General features: G+C 38.4%; 1 protein-coding gene across 1 annotated transcript in view; it reads right to left on the minus strand.

The window, feature by feature from the left end:
• Positions 1-690: 690 nt before the first annotated feature.
• TMC1 (transmembrane channel like 1) overlaps positions 691-14,061 on the minus strand; it is a 135,700-nt gene continuing 122,329 nt past the window's right edge. The window contains exons 18-21 of the mRNA XM_040620241.1: positions 9,799-9,924; positions 6,336-6,414; positions 6,182-6,233; positions 691-2,321 (exon numbers count right to left, since the gene is read on the minus strand). Of these exons, the coding sequence (XP_040476175.1) occupies positions 2,299-2,321; positions 6,182-6,233; positions 6,336-6,414; positions 9,799-9,924 (280 nt within the window). The 3' untranslated portion in view covers positions 691-2,298. The remainder of the gene's footprint in view (positions 2,322-6,181; positions 6,234-6,335; positions 6,415-9,798; positions 9,925-14,061) is intronic.

The following is a 14,061-nucleotide window of genomic DNA, read 5'->3' on the forward strand; positions in this document are numbered from 1 at the left end:
AGGTTCAGTCTGACTGGCTGGTTCATTCGTTTGCCTTCTAAAATTCTTCCTATGGTTCTGATCATTACATATAGAAATGATGATATAGAATGAGATCATAGCGATCAGAACCTTCCCGGTACAAGGCTATCCTCAGCATAGCCCTCAGACAACCGTGGAAATGACATTCACTCTTCCAGATGCTTGTTCGTGTGGTACTGTGGAAATATTCTGGGCAGATCTCTGGAGGCCAAAAGGGTTAAATTTTCTAAAAATGCTTAACTTAAATCAGGTGGGTATTTAGGTGCCATAAAAATCCAGCTTAATTTTTAGAAAGACTGGAACTTACAATAGCATGCCTGAATTCTTATACCATGAGCGTTTGTTCCGAACGTACAATTGCTTTAAGAGGTACAAACTCCATTACAGAGTAAGTAAGTCACGGAGAAGCAATGCACAGCACAGGGAATATAGTCAATAATATTGTTAATAACTGTGTATGGTGACAGATGGTAACTAGACTGAAAAAGAAAAAAAAAGGAAATTACCTTTAGGAGATGAAGTCCCTGGGGGATGGTTTGTCATCTCTCATCATCTTTTGTTATGAAGTAGATCAAGAACAAGGGAGTGTCATCCACATTGTAAACTTGGCAACACGTATAAACCAATTCTCTAATCTTATTACTCTACAGTACAAAAATGATCCACGTAGAAATAAGCATTCACTTTATTTACTCATCTGCATTATAATCAAATGAGATGGTAAACCTGCAGAGCAACAGATAATTCCATTTCTGACATCATAATAACATTTTTCGTGCAGATAACAGAAGTTTTTGTTTCACAGTGCAGCTGCTCTAAGTTAAATTGATTCAATTTAATTAACAAGCATTTACTCAGTGCCTACCTGTGTATAGCACTAGACTTACTAGGCATACAAAAGAGTTGGCAGGTAGGATCCTTGCTCACAGGGAGCTTCCAATCTGGAGAGGAAAGATGATCCACGCATACAGGAAACGATAAAGAACTTTGAAAAGTCACAGGAAAACCTATATAAATAATAGACTCTGAATTAAAGACAACAGGGTCCAAGGAAACCTATCAGGGAGTGATACAATTGGGAATGGAGGCCAATCTGGAAAACTGGACCAAAGGAAGTACATCTTGAATTTTTATCATGGCAAGTGATGAGCACGTGGATTGGCAGAGGAACAGGAGATCGTTTCATGACCAGATCAAGAGAGAAGAAGGAAAAACTCAAAAACATGGTAACAAAAACCAGCAAGTCAATTGCAGGGAATGGCAGGCAAATTGGCTTAGCTCTGGAGGACACTGTGGGTGAGCAGAGGTCATTAAAGTCACACAACAAGGCTGGCTGAGGGCACTGATTGCCTCTCTTCAAAGTCAATTCAAACTTTAAATAATAATTCTTAAACACACCTATAAACTAGAGCCCCCCATAAAAGTGTATGTTTTCTCAACCTTAACAAAAAAGCAAAGACAAATTATGGAATATTAGAATCTAAACTCAGGAGATGTGATCACTGGAGGTCATGATCAGGTGTGATGGAGTTGCAATCATGTACAATTGTCTTTTTTTTTTAAAACTCACAAAGAGGTGTGTTGTCTAAGATCCATATACCTCCTCAAACTGAGAGACCTTCAACCCAGTGCTACTTAGACCCTTATTTCCCTTAGGATTTTCCTTTTAAAAACCCCATTCCTTTTCATACTGAATTCAGCAGCAAATAAAAAGTCTTGAGTATAATTGTAAGGGCCCTGGATGGGGAGACAGAAAAAAAAAAATGGAAAACACAATGTTGGTTTCAAACTGTGAGTTAATGAATCATTACAATGAATACTTTATAAAGATATTTCTGAACTCTAAAGGGAAAAAAGGGTGAAATATCTCTGTTCCCAGGCAAAGAAAACTAAGGCAGAAGGAGCATATGAGTGTATAACATGGAAGTCCATACGAGCAAAGTATTTTTAATTAACCCAAAAGGTAAACCAGTAACCTGTATTGCTGAATCACATCCACTCTTAAACTCAGTTTGTTAGAAGAGATGCAGGGAAACGAGTCAGGGGAGAACGTCGCGGTGCAGGAACAAATCCCTTCATTTGGAACAAGGTGGAGATCCTCCTTGCTGAACAAGGACTGAGGATGCCTTGACAGACCAGCATGACCTTGACAATGCACGAGAGTTAGAACAGGGGAGCAGCAACTTCACAATGCTTGTGTTCTTGCCCTTTACATGAGTCATTGCTTTTACACAGCAAGGTGATGAGTATTTCTGGGTCCCAGCGTGTCTATGAAAGTCACTGGCCACCAGCAGCCGCAGCTGTTCGAGAGGGAGAGAGAAAGAGAATATGAAGAAGCAAGTGACGATTTAGCTTTCGTTGTTCTTAATGTTCTGAAAGAGGTGATCTGAAGATCATATCTTCCAAATGTGCCCCACGTTGCCACAATATTTAGTATTTTTATATTCAAAATATTTCTATATTTCTCATTTTTCAGGAGAGTGAAAGTGAATGTTCTGCTACTTTTATAGCATTTATTCAGTACTGTTTATGTAATTAATACCAAAATGTATCCTGTTTAAATTTTTCCAGTAAAAGAATTCCTTATTGGCCGGTAGGAATTCAGTAGGTATTTACTGAATGACTGTTAAGTATAAAGTTCTATGGTAACTTCTGAGGAAACAACTATGAATGATAGTCTCTGTCTTTACAAAGGTTGTATATGTTTTTAAGTACAAATTATGGGAAAATATCAAACAGCATGCAATAGGATTGTATCATTATTTACGACAATAAAGGTAACAGTAAGCTTTAACCAGAATTCAGATCTTAAAAGTCAGAACTTTTCGCTCACTATTCTAAACACTAATTTGATCACGTTAAATTATAGTCACAATCTAGAAAAAATACAAGAGCAGTGTGGGTATGTGTGACATACATGCTTCCAACTGTAAGATGCCCAAGGGGCTCACTTCAGCTTTAAGGACACACGTAAGCCAAGAGTGGAGGGATGGAAAGAGATACTGCATGCAAATGGAAACCAGAAGCAGGTGTAGCTACAGTTACTTCAGACAAAATACATTTTAAGCCAAAAACAGTAACAAGAGACACAGAAGGTCATTATGTAATAATTTAAAAAGACACAAATAAATGGAGAGATAGTTCAAATTAATGGATTAGAAGAATACTGTGAAAATGTCCATACCACGGAAAACAATTTATAGATTCAACACAATCCTTATCAGAATTCCAGTGGCATTTTCAAAGAAATAGAAAAAAAAAAAAAACCCTATATTTGATGGAACCACAAAAATATCACAAATAGCCAAAGCAATCTTGAGAGAGAACAAAGCTAGAGACATCACACTTCTTGATCTCAAACTATACTGCAAAGCAACAGTAACTAAACGGTATGGTGTTGGCATCAAAACAGACAGTAAGATCACTGGAACAGAATAGAGAAACGAAAAATAAACACAGACATATACAGCCAATAGTTTTTGACAAGGTACCAAGCATATACAATGAAGAATGGATATTCTCAATACATGGTACTGGAAAAACTGGATATCCACATACAAAAGAATGAAACTGAACCCTTATCTTACAACATACACAAAAATCAACACACAATGATGAAAGGCTTGAATATAAAACCTTAAACCATAAAACCCCTAGAAGAAAACCTAGAGGAAAAATCTCCTTGCTCTTGGTCTTGGCAATGATTTTTATATTTGACACCAAAAACGAAGGCAGCAAAAGCAAAAATAAACATTAAACTAAAAAGCTCCTGCACAGCAAGGGAAATCATTGATAAAATGAACAGGTAACCTATGGAATGGGAGAAAATATCTGCAATTTGATAAGGGGTTAAGATCCAAAACAGACAAGGAAATCATGCAACTCAACAACATAAAAACCAAATAACCTAATTTAAAATGGGCTAAGGACCTGAATAGACATTTAGCCAAAGAAGACAAACACATGGTCAATATTTGTACATGAAACGGTGCTCGACATCACTATCAGGGAAATGCAAACCAAACCACAATGAGATAGCACCTCACACCATTAGGATGTCTACTATCAAAAAGGCAAGAGACAGCCAATGCTGGCGAGGACGTGGAGAAGAGGGAACAATTGTGCACTATTGGTGGGAATGTAAACTGATATAGCCAGTGTGGAAAACAGTATGAAAGTTCCTCGAGAAATTAAAACTAGAACTATCATATGATCCAGCATCCTACTTCTGGATATATATCCAAGAGAAATGAAATCATTAATTTGTATTCCCATGCTCATCGCAGCATGGGAGGATGAAAACAATGTAAGAGTCTATATGGAGAAATGGAGAGAGAAAATGTGATATACATATAATATCATCATAATAATATAATATTATTCAGCTTTATAAAAAAAGAAAATCCTGCCATTTACAACAATGTGGATAAACCTGGAAGGCGGTATGTGAAGTAACATAAGCTAGACAGAGGAAGACAAACACTGCATGGTATCACTTATATGTGGAATCTGAAAAAAAAAGAAAAAAAAAATCAAACTCATGAAAACAGAGAGTAGCATGGTGGTAACCAGGAGCTTGGGGGTGGGGGAAATAGGGAGAGGTTGGTAAAAGGGTACAGATTTTCATTTGTAGGATGAATAAGGTCCAAGACTGTAATGTAGAACACAGTGAACTATAGCTGATGATACCATATTATATAATTGAAATTGGCTAAGAGAGTAGAACTTAAGTCTTTTCACCAAAAAGAATAAGGTAAATATGTGAGGTGAGGGATGTGCTAATGAACTCAGTGGTGGAAGTCCTTTCATAATGGATACGCATATCAACACTCACATTGTACGCTTAAAGTGTGTTACAATTTTATTTGTCAAAGCTGAAAAAATTTAAAAGCAATTAAAGAAACAAGTAGCTTAGTGATGAAAAAAATTGTAAGCCAAGTGTAATACAAGGACATAGCACTGGAAATTGCTGCATCCATTCCTGTTCCCATAAAGGTCAGCCAACGTGAAAGGAGTAGTGTTGAAAGAATCATAGAGAAATGGGGCTCAGCCCTGCTCACTTCTAAACTTGGGATAAAATGTGGCCTGAAACCATACATACCACTCTCCTATTCATCTCTGTGGTCTAATGAATTTATTTATTTTTCTACTTAAACCAATCTGGGTTGAGTTTTATTACTTACATGGGGGGAAAGCCCTAGGAATATCAGAGTTTTAAAGTTAAGAATGAGGGAAAAGTTTGAAAAAATCTTCCCTAAACTTCTTAGACATCACTCTTCCATGTGGAAAGCAGAGCACATCAGGGATTTTGGCAAATTGGAGTATGCCTTATTGGAATGTTTTTAAAATTAAGGAGGTTGCAAAAAAGAGCGGTTAATGAATTAGAAAAGCCTCCAGGAAATCAACAGTGGTGAGTTCAGAAGACCCTAATGGTATCTTCCCCGTGTGTCCATCTATGTATAAAAATGGTCCCACTGAGCAGGAAAGACTCTGCATTTGTGTCTGCTATTGGTTATATTGGTTATATATATATTTATCAAACATATAAATATATATATATATATTTGATTTGAAAAATCAAATCAGCAATAAACTGAAATTAGGTTTTAAATCAGAACCTCAGAACTATATATATTAAATATATATATATAAATATATATATTTATTAAAATATAAAATATTTTAGTTATTTATTTGAGAGAGAAAGAGAGCATGAGTGTGGGCAGGGGAGGGCAGAGGGAGAAGCAGACTCCCAGCAGAGCAGGGATCCTGACATGGGCCTCCATTCAGGCAGAAGGCAGACACTTAATTGACTGAGTCACTCAGGTGCCCCTTATGTCTGCTATTTGTATATGACTATATGGATGTCGTCTTCATCTTCTGTCAATTTGCAAAGTCACCTTTCCATTACTATTGCCAAGTTTACATTTCCGAATTTTTCTTTCCCTTGCCTTTCCCCCCCCTGGAAAACAACCAAGCCTCCTGGATATGATGCCTGAGAGGGTCTCAAAAGGTGAACAGTAAAAATTGTGGAATGACTCACTCAGGCAATAATGTCACACTGCATCAAGTGCCCCATTTGGAGAGGGAAAAAAAAAAAAAAAAGGAAAAGCATTTTTTTTGTAGGGGAAAAAATTGCAATCATAAACGTTTCTCCAACCTGCTCGGGCAGCTGCCATTTTCTTGTTGCGCATTTTGTTCTCCAAAGCTTGCTACACAATACAAAAAGGAGAGAAGAACATGAGCTTTCCTGGTATTTCCTACTACTTGCTGTTAATAAAGATAATATGTTGATGAAATAAATTATATCCTACCTGTTTCATCTTCTTTTTTAGATCCAGATTTGCTGCCTTCTGGCCCTTTGCAGTAGCATTGAGATAATAGATGGTCAAGCTACATTTTAAAAAATAATAAGATTTCTGGTATTTTTTAGTTCAAGATTCTTCTTAAACTTACATTCACTAAATCATAGAACATTGGGGTACTGGAGTGGATTTTAAGATATTTTCTACTCTAAACATTTTATAGCACAGGTAAAAGATTGAAGTACACAGAGGTAAAGAAGTACATTCAGGACATGATTACTAGTGGTGGACCTGGGAAGATGGACCCAAGGGGTCCTTTTCCACAGCCCAGCATTCTGTCTACCATACCTCACTGCCTAACTGTAGCTTCTTCTTGGAAATGTACTAACATCAGTTGAAATCATAATTAAAAGTAACATTCCAAGTTGACATTAATTTACTGAAGCATAGGGAATGTATAGAATAAAATATTGAACTTCTGCTTTAAATTCCCTCTAGCTTTTACATCATCATAGTTCACTAACATGGATTTTTTTTTCCATAGGATATATTGTTTGCATTTCTCCCTTCTTCAAAAAGAAAAGTTTTATAAAGGAATATTCTTGGCTTTTAGTCGACATTTACATTTCTAGAAAGAGCAAATTCCAGCCAAACATTTGTGTAAAAATAAATATGTTCATCTTCACTTAAAGCAAAACAAACAAACAAAATGCAGTTAAAAAAAAAAAAGGTAACTGGCATTGCTCTTTGTTGCAAATAACTGGATACTAAACACATTTCCTCTACTTCCCAACCATGCCAGATTATATCTTTTATGAGCGATCTGGTGCTAGCAACACAATTATTGATATGGTTTTGCCGGATTTGTTTATCTCTTATACGACTGATGGGAGTTTGAGTGAAATTACATACATGAAAATATTTGGTATACTATTTGGCATGAAGTAGGTGCTCAATAAATTGTGTGTGTGTGTGTGTGTGTGTGTGTGTGTGTAATATAAGGATGTTCTTTGAAAAATGCCTGGATTTAGAGGATAAACTCAAAGACCTCACAAGTCACTTGCAGTTTTGAAATTCTCTAGTCTCCAAAGGAATGAACCTGGCTACAGAGAACTAACCTGAATTCTACTCAGTTACCCAAAAACCATCCAAGCTGATTTAATATGATCCATTGGGGAATTTCAAAATGCTTATAACATGTAACATTCTCTAATTAAGGGTAATAAAGAGCCAAGCCAATTGCATGAGCCCCATAAACTGGAAGATGAGATCCCAGGATTTGAAAAATCAAATCAGCAATAAACTGAAATTGGGTTTTAAATCAGAACCTCAGAACTATAACCAGCCTTCCAGGACATCTATTTGACCTCATATCCTGCCAACTTTTCTCTACACAGTCTGTACCAAGGGTTGGCAACTATAGTCTCCAGGGCAGAGACGACTTCTGGTCTGTTTTGCATGGCCTATGAACTAAGAATGGTTTTTACATTTTTAAATGGCTATGTAAGTACTTACATAATACCCCCAATTTTGCCTTCTGACCCACACAACCTAATATATCTATGACTTGGCTCTTTAAAATGTGCTGACCCTGGGTCTAAACCATCCCTGCCAAGTGGCTCCTAGCCCTTCTGTATCTTCCCACCCATCCCAAACTCAGTGTTTGGTGTTTCAAAGGATTATGGGGAACAAGAGATAGGAAACAAGACATGGGTTCGAATTTACTTATTAGCCACTTGATTTGGGGCCGATCTTCCGTGTGATACCAATAATATGATTAATGGGGCCAACCTATTCCGGAGGAAATTAAATGATTAACGTATGGGTAGGGCCTGGAACAGAGGCAAGGTTAGTTCCTCTTCCACACTCTCCAGACAGCTTATTAAATCTTTAATTGGCGGCATGAGAACCATGTTTCTCCTTCGCTTAAAAATAAATCATCTCTCAGTAAATTAAGACTATAGTCATAAAATCTGACATTAAGTTTTGTTGGGTTTTATTTTTTTAATATAAGATCTCATTTATACCACTAAATGGCCTTGACTTTTAAAAACCCTATAATACTTGGCATGGTCGCAGAAGCTGCTGTATCATGAAAACTTGGAAAAGAAAAATCACTTCAGGGGCCATCTGGTGAAACAGCCGGCCTCCAGCAGGTCATTTTGTGACACGTGTGCGCCGGAGACTCACTATGAGATTCCGAATGCCACCGCATGCTCAAGGTTCTCTAATATATACAAGTAATCTGCGTTGCTGTTTCCTTATCCCTGTGGGCTATTAGCTCGCCCTCAGAGAAGGTGTCACGTGCAAAGAGGTTAGAGTTTTTGTCAACTTCCTATTACCACCTTGCCTTACTATACTCTTTCTTACCTAGGGAAAATCACTTGGTCCCTCTAAACCAGTGTTTTAAGAAAATCGAAGATGACACTCATCCTGTCTGATGTGGCCCGTGACCATGACCATCACAAAGATGCTGCTAACAACTTAGCCCAGAACCCAGTTCATGTACTTCAAATCATTGGGATTTCTTTCCAGATTTCCTAGTTTCACCTTTTTGAAAACAAATCCAACCCTTTGCATTGGGTTTGTTTCTAAAGTGTTTCTGAGGGTGTTTTCATACTTGCCCTCCTTAACTGAGAGACAGCAGTGGTGGGTCCAGACTTTCTATTCAGGAGGGTCTCAGAGGTTGAAAAGAAGGCCTAGGGCAAAAATTTTTTTTCCTAGCTCTTTGATAGCAAGCATATTTTTCCTCAGAATGTAATTTTATCTCTGTGGTGGTCAAGAGTCAGAAGCCAATGAAACTTACATGGAAACAAAAGCCCCTTCCCAAGTTCCCCTTTGGATATCACCTCTGACTTTTGAAGGGATAGACTAAGTGACCTTTCCAAGACCCTTCTGGTCCCCTGATTCTATTATCATGGACACACACTTACTGATGGCCTTTCAGGAACAAGGACATGGTAATTTCTAAGACCCCTTAAACCCTTAGCCCTGAAATATAGCCGATAGGGCCCCCGGAGGGAGTATTAACTTAGAGGCTCATCATTTCTATGTGTTCACAGCCATCTGCTTTATGGAACAAGAGGCGGGGGGCAGGAGATGGGGGGAAGCTCAATGCGCTGATTAGATTTAACATTTAGCATTTATGTTTCCCTCGCTTTAGCTGTTTACTGATAATTATTTTGGTTACTTGGGAACAAATCTTATAATCCTAGGCAGGCAAAGACAGATGCAGATGGCTATGAATTACATCCAATAGGATCAGAATATGGCTCATGAATTTCAGCCTCTCACCACCATGTAATCAGCCCTGAATTTGGTGAGGTGACAGCACAACCCTTAGAGAGTGTGAGAAAGCTAAAAAAAAAAAAAAAAAAGAAAGAAAAAAAAAGAAAAAAAAAAAGCTGGAATTTAAAAGGAGCCAGGCTTTCTTCATTACAAAGGCCCTTTCTATGAGCAGGGAAGCACATACACCATGACCAAAATGACAGCGATGACCAGTCCAGGATTAGAAAGCTGTCTCAAGATCTTTGCCATCCAGCTTGGGAAATCATGCTCCAGTGTTTCTCCAATGACTTCAAACATCCTATTTTTGCCACTGAAAGAAAAAAAAGGGGGGGGGAGGGAAGCGGGGAAGAGAAGTTTATTTACAACCTACGTAAAAACCATGATTACAGTAAGAAAACTACAAATCTTTCTCGAACAGCACCTAAGTGCTCTTTCAGGTTGGGAACCTGAAGTTTAGCTACAACTCCTGGCACTTTGACCTCTTATTGTCAATATGTGGGAAAGATATGAGAAACGGTATCCCAACATAAACACACAGTTGAGCGGTTAGGAATTTAACCACAGCATTAGGAGATTTTTTTAAAGCTGTATTTCTAAGATTTTGATTGACATATATTTTATAAATAGCTCATAAGTCTACCCCTCAGCGAGCTGTCCTTGCTGGGGAACACTCCCTTTGGGCTGAATAAATAGTGCACTCGATTGTTTAATTAGCCTTGGAAATGAGCATAAGGAATAGCTTAACGGAAAAGTCCACAAATAATCCAATATCTCTCCCACGCAATAGCTGCTATCTCATTTTCCACAGCCTTCTTTCATGGGAGTTATTAATAGGTAACCACACTGAACGATGAGTCCTTTCTCTCTCTGCATCTCTTGTGGATAGGCCCTAAAGACTGTCAGCTCAGTCCCACTGCCAGGAACAGAAAATGCGAAAAGAAGGAAAATAAGCCTAAAAAGCAAAAATCCTTAATGGGTTCATTCTCAGCCCATTAAGGTAAGAATCAGTATTTACAAACTATAAAAATGAGAGCAGGAATTCTGTCGTATCTTACTATGTGATATTCAGAATTATAAAGTAATACCCATCACGTCAAGTTCTTTTTTCTGTATATGCATATTGATTCTACTATGAAAAGCTGTAATTCTCAGAAAAGAAGATTAGGTTATTTATCACCAAGTGGTAGGTATCACCAGAATAAAGGTTGGTATAACACTTACTATAACATTCTGGTTTCACTTTTGTTTTTTGATCTTTATGCATTCTCACCTACTAAATAAATATGAGCCACAAGTTCCAGATGAGATTTTTTTTTTTTTTTTGCTCCTGATCTAACTAATGATATCTTTCAAAAGACTGAGAATAATCCCAAGTATCTAGTCAAGAGTTAATTGCTGGGGGCGCCTGGGTGGCACAGCGGTTAAGTGTCTGCCTTCAGCTCAGGGCATGATCCCGGAGTTGTGGGATCGAGCCCCGCATCGGGCTCCTCCGCTGTGAGCCTGCTTCTTCCTCTCCCACTCCCCCCGCTTGTGTTCCCTCTCTCGCTGGCTGTCTCTATCTCTGTCAAAATAAATAAATAAAATCTTAAAAAAAAAAAAAGAGTTAATTGCTGGACTGCTGAGGTGTAAGTTTTGCTTCACAAATTACAAATCTGGCCCCAGCAAGACCTGTGCTGTATGAAGGGGGAATGTAGCTTGCAGACCACTCAAGATTTTATCAATTTATTCCACTAGGATTTCTTTATCCTCATCCAGTCTAACTGGCCGTGCTTTTCTCCTAGACATGGGGGATACAGCTAGAGTGAGAAGGTAGGCAAGGGCAAGAGAAAATAAGACTATCGATCCACTCTCTCTTCTCCAGCTTCTTGGGCTGAGGCTGATGCCTATGGTTAGAATGGGGGGACTGGAATTTTACAAAATGCTCTCTACCCACAAAGGTCTTCTCTGCATTCAGTCTGTCCCAAATTCAAAAGCATTAGCATCTCTGGGGATTCTCCCCTTTCGAGGTCTGGTGTCTTAATGGGAGTCCAGATCTCTTACTTCTATACAAACTAAAGCAGCACCTACTGATCCCCAGAAATCCTTTCTTTCTGACAGTTTAGCCCAAGTGTGCCACTTCCCAATATTCCCAGAAGTCTTTTCCAGTCTGCTGTGACTCCATAGGCAAATGAAAGGATACTGCGCTTATGCTCCTGTGGGCATAGTTTCATCCACCCTGGGTTAGAATAGTCTATGAGCAGACCTGTCTCGCCAGTGGACTGAGAGCTTCCCAGGACCGGAATCAGTGTCCAGTTGATTCCAACATCTCCTCTAATGCTTAGTGCATAAACAGTCATTATTCACTCATTACTTCCAATTACTGGCCAACACTCTACTGTGTTTAGACTCATAGAGATGAAAATTTTCTATCCCCAAGCTACACTATTAAAAAAAAAACACATAAAGTATAATAGCAAATAAATAATGTAATAGCACCACAATGTAAAACAAAAATGAATATAAATATAAAAGTGTCACGATATAACATAAATCTGCACTTCTCGTATGATCTCAGTTATTTTAAAAAGCTGCATAAAAAGAAAGCCAGAATGCAAAATGCCGAAATCTTGAGAGTTGTTATTTCAGATCTTTGGGATTATGAGTAGTGTTTATTTTCATGGAGAAATGTTTCTGTAATTCCCAGGTTTTCTAGGATAAACACATAATACCTTTGCAGTAAGATGAAAATACATAAAAATATAATTGCCATGATGCTAACAGAGAGAGTATGTGAGAACCTAGAGAATTATAAATTGTTCAGAATTATTAGCGAGGGGTTGGAGGAGAAACATCACGTCAGCCAATGTGGTGGAGCAATTGGAGAATTTTCTTCATCTGGACACCAAATAAAGAGTTTTTAAATTGCTGAACTGGCTTAAGGTAAATCCACTTACTAGCCTATCAGAATAATTTTCTGGAAAATTCACCCTCCCTAGCCAGGTCTTATGAAACCAGGACAAGCTCGAATACCTTATCAAATTGCTTTAAAAAATAGGCCTTGTAAGATACGGAAGCCACCTTACCTGAAAACACACCCGTACCTGGAGTGATTAGCCATCTCTGTGCCCCTTCTGGGGCCATCCATTAACCTACCTCAAATGCATGTTTGCTGCCCACCCAGCTGCCACGTAGGGTCAGACTAGACAGGCTGAGCAAACCATCCCAAACTCACGGTCTCTAAGAGGGCCTCGTTTCTAGGGCAGAGCAACCCTTTTAAACTTTAAGTCCAAACAAATAAACGAAGCTTACATTTTTTTTTTTTTTTGCTCCAAAATGAGGAAAGTGACATGAGAAATGAACTATTTAAATAAGATAGAGATACCCCTTTCCTGACATGCTACTGAAAATATGTAAATTTTCTTGATCTCCAAATAGTGATACATATGCAGTAATTTTGCCTGTTTCCCAGTTAGGTCAAAATCAGATGCTGTGCCTTAGATACAGACTAATTTTTTTCCATTAAATTCATAGTAACTGTGTGTGATACAAAGAGAGGCAGAAGAGTTAGGCTCAAAAGGCTAAAATTGTGTGGTCGTGGTACTTGTCTGACTCAATGATATTTTTCCTAGGAAAGCACATGTGTAACCACCAGCCAGCTCCATGTGGACATTGTGGGGTTTCCCTTCCTTCGATACATTTTTCTGAAAAAGACTGACTTGCAATTAGAAAGCTAAAAGCAGGGGTGCCTCGATGGCTCAGTTGTTAAGCGTCTGCCTTCAGCTCAGGGCGTGATCCCGGCACTCTGGAATCAAGCCCCACATCAGGCTCCTATGCTGGGAGCCTGCTTCTTCCTCTCCCACTCCCCCTGCTTGTGTTCCCTCTCTTGTTGGCCGTCTCTCTCTTTGTCAAATGGATAAATAAAATATTAAAAAAAAAAGAAAGTTAAAAGCACATCTAAAATTCAACCTGGGTATTCACTTGTGTGGGTAATTTGCAATCAGCTAAAGTCTTTGAATGGCTTATCTAGTGAACTTCGTACCCACAGATTCATTAGAGATTTATCAAGACCAAGCTCTTCCTTAAGACTGCAATTTCATATTTAGTCTCCAGATGTCACTATCTGCATTATTTATTTCAGCCCACGGGTTGTGGGGGGGGGGGTGATCAGGATTTCTCAACAACAGCTTCCTGAGTGTGACAGAACTCTAGTAGTTTCTGCCCTATCAGCTGGCTTAACATTTTCCTTTCCTTTCCAGTAAAGCAATAACAACTCAGACTATTATTAGAGTGAAAATGCGTCTTTTATACTTGTCTGTGAGCAATGAAACTTTTGACTTTAATTTAATAACTTGCATGTGACAACATGACGAGGAAATTACATGTGGCCATTATTGGCTCATGCTTGTCATTCACGTGGCTTGCCACATTTACATTTCTTTCACTTGGAAAGGAGAAATAACTCAAATGC

The sequence above is a fragment of the Ursus maritimus genome, unplaced genomic scaffold (genome assembly GCF_017311325.1).
Source record: "Ursus maritimus isolate PB19 unplaced genomic scaffold, ASM1731132v1 scaffold_34, whole genome shotgun sequence".
In the NCBI taxonomy this organism is placed as follows: domain Eukaryota; kingdom Metazoa; phylum Chordata; class Mammalia; order Carnivora; family Ursidae; genus Ursus; species Ursus maritimus.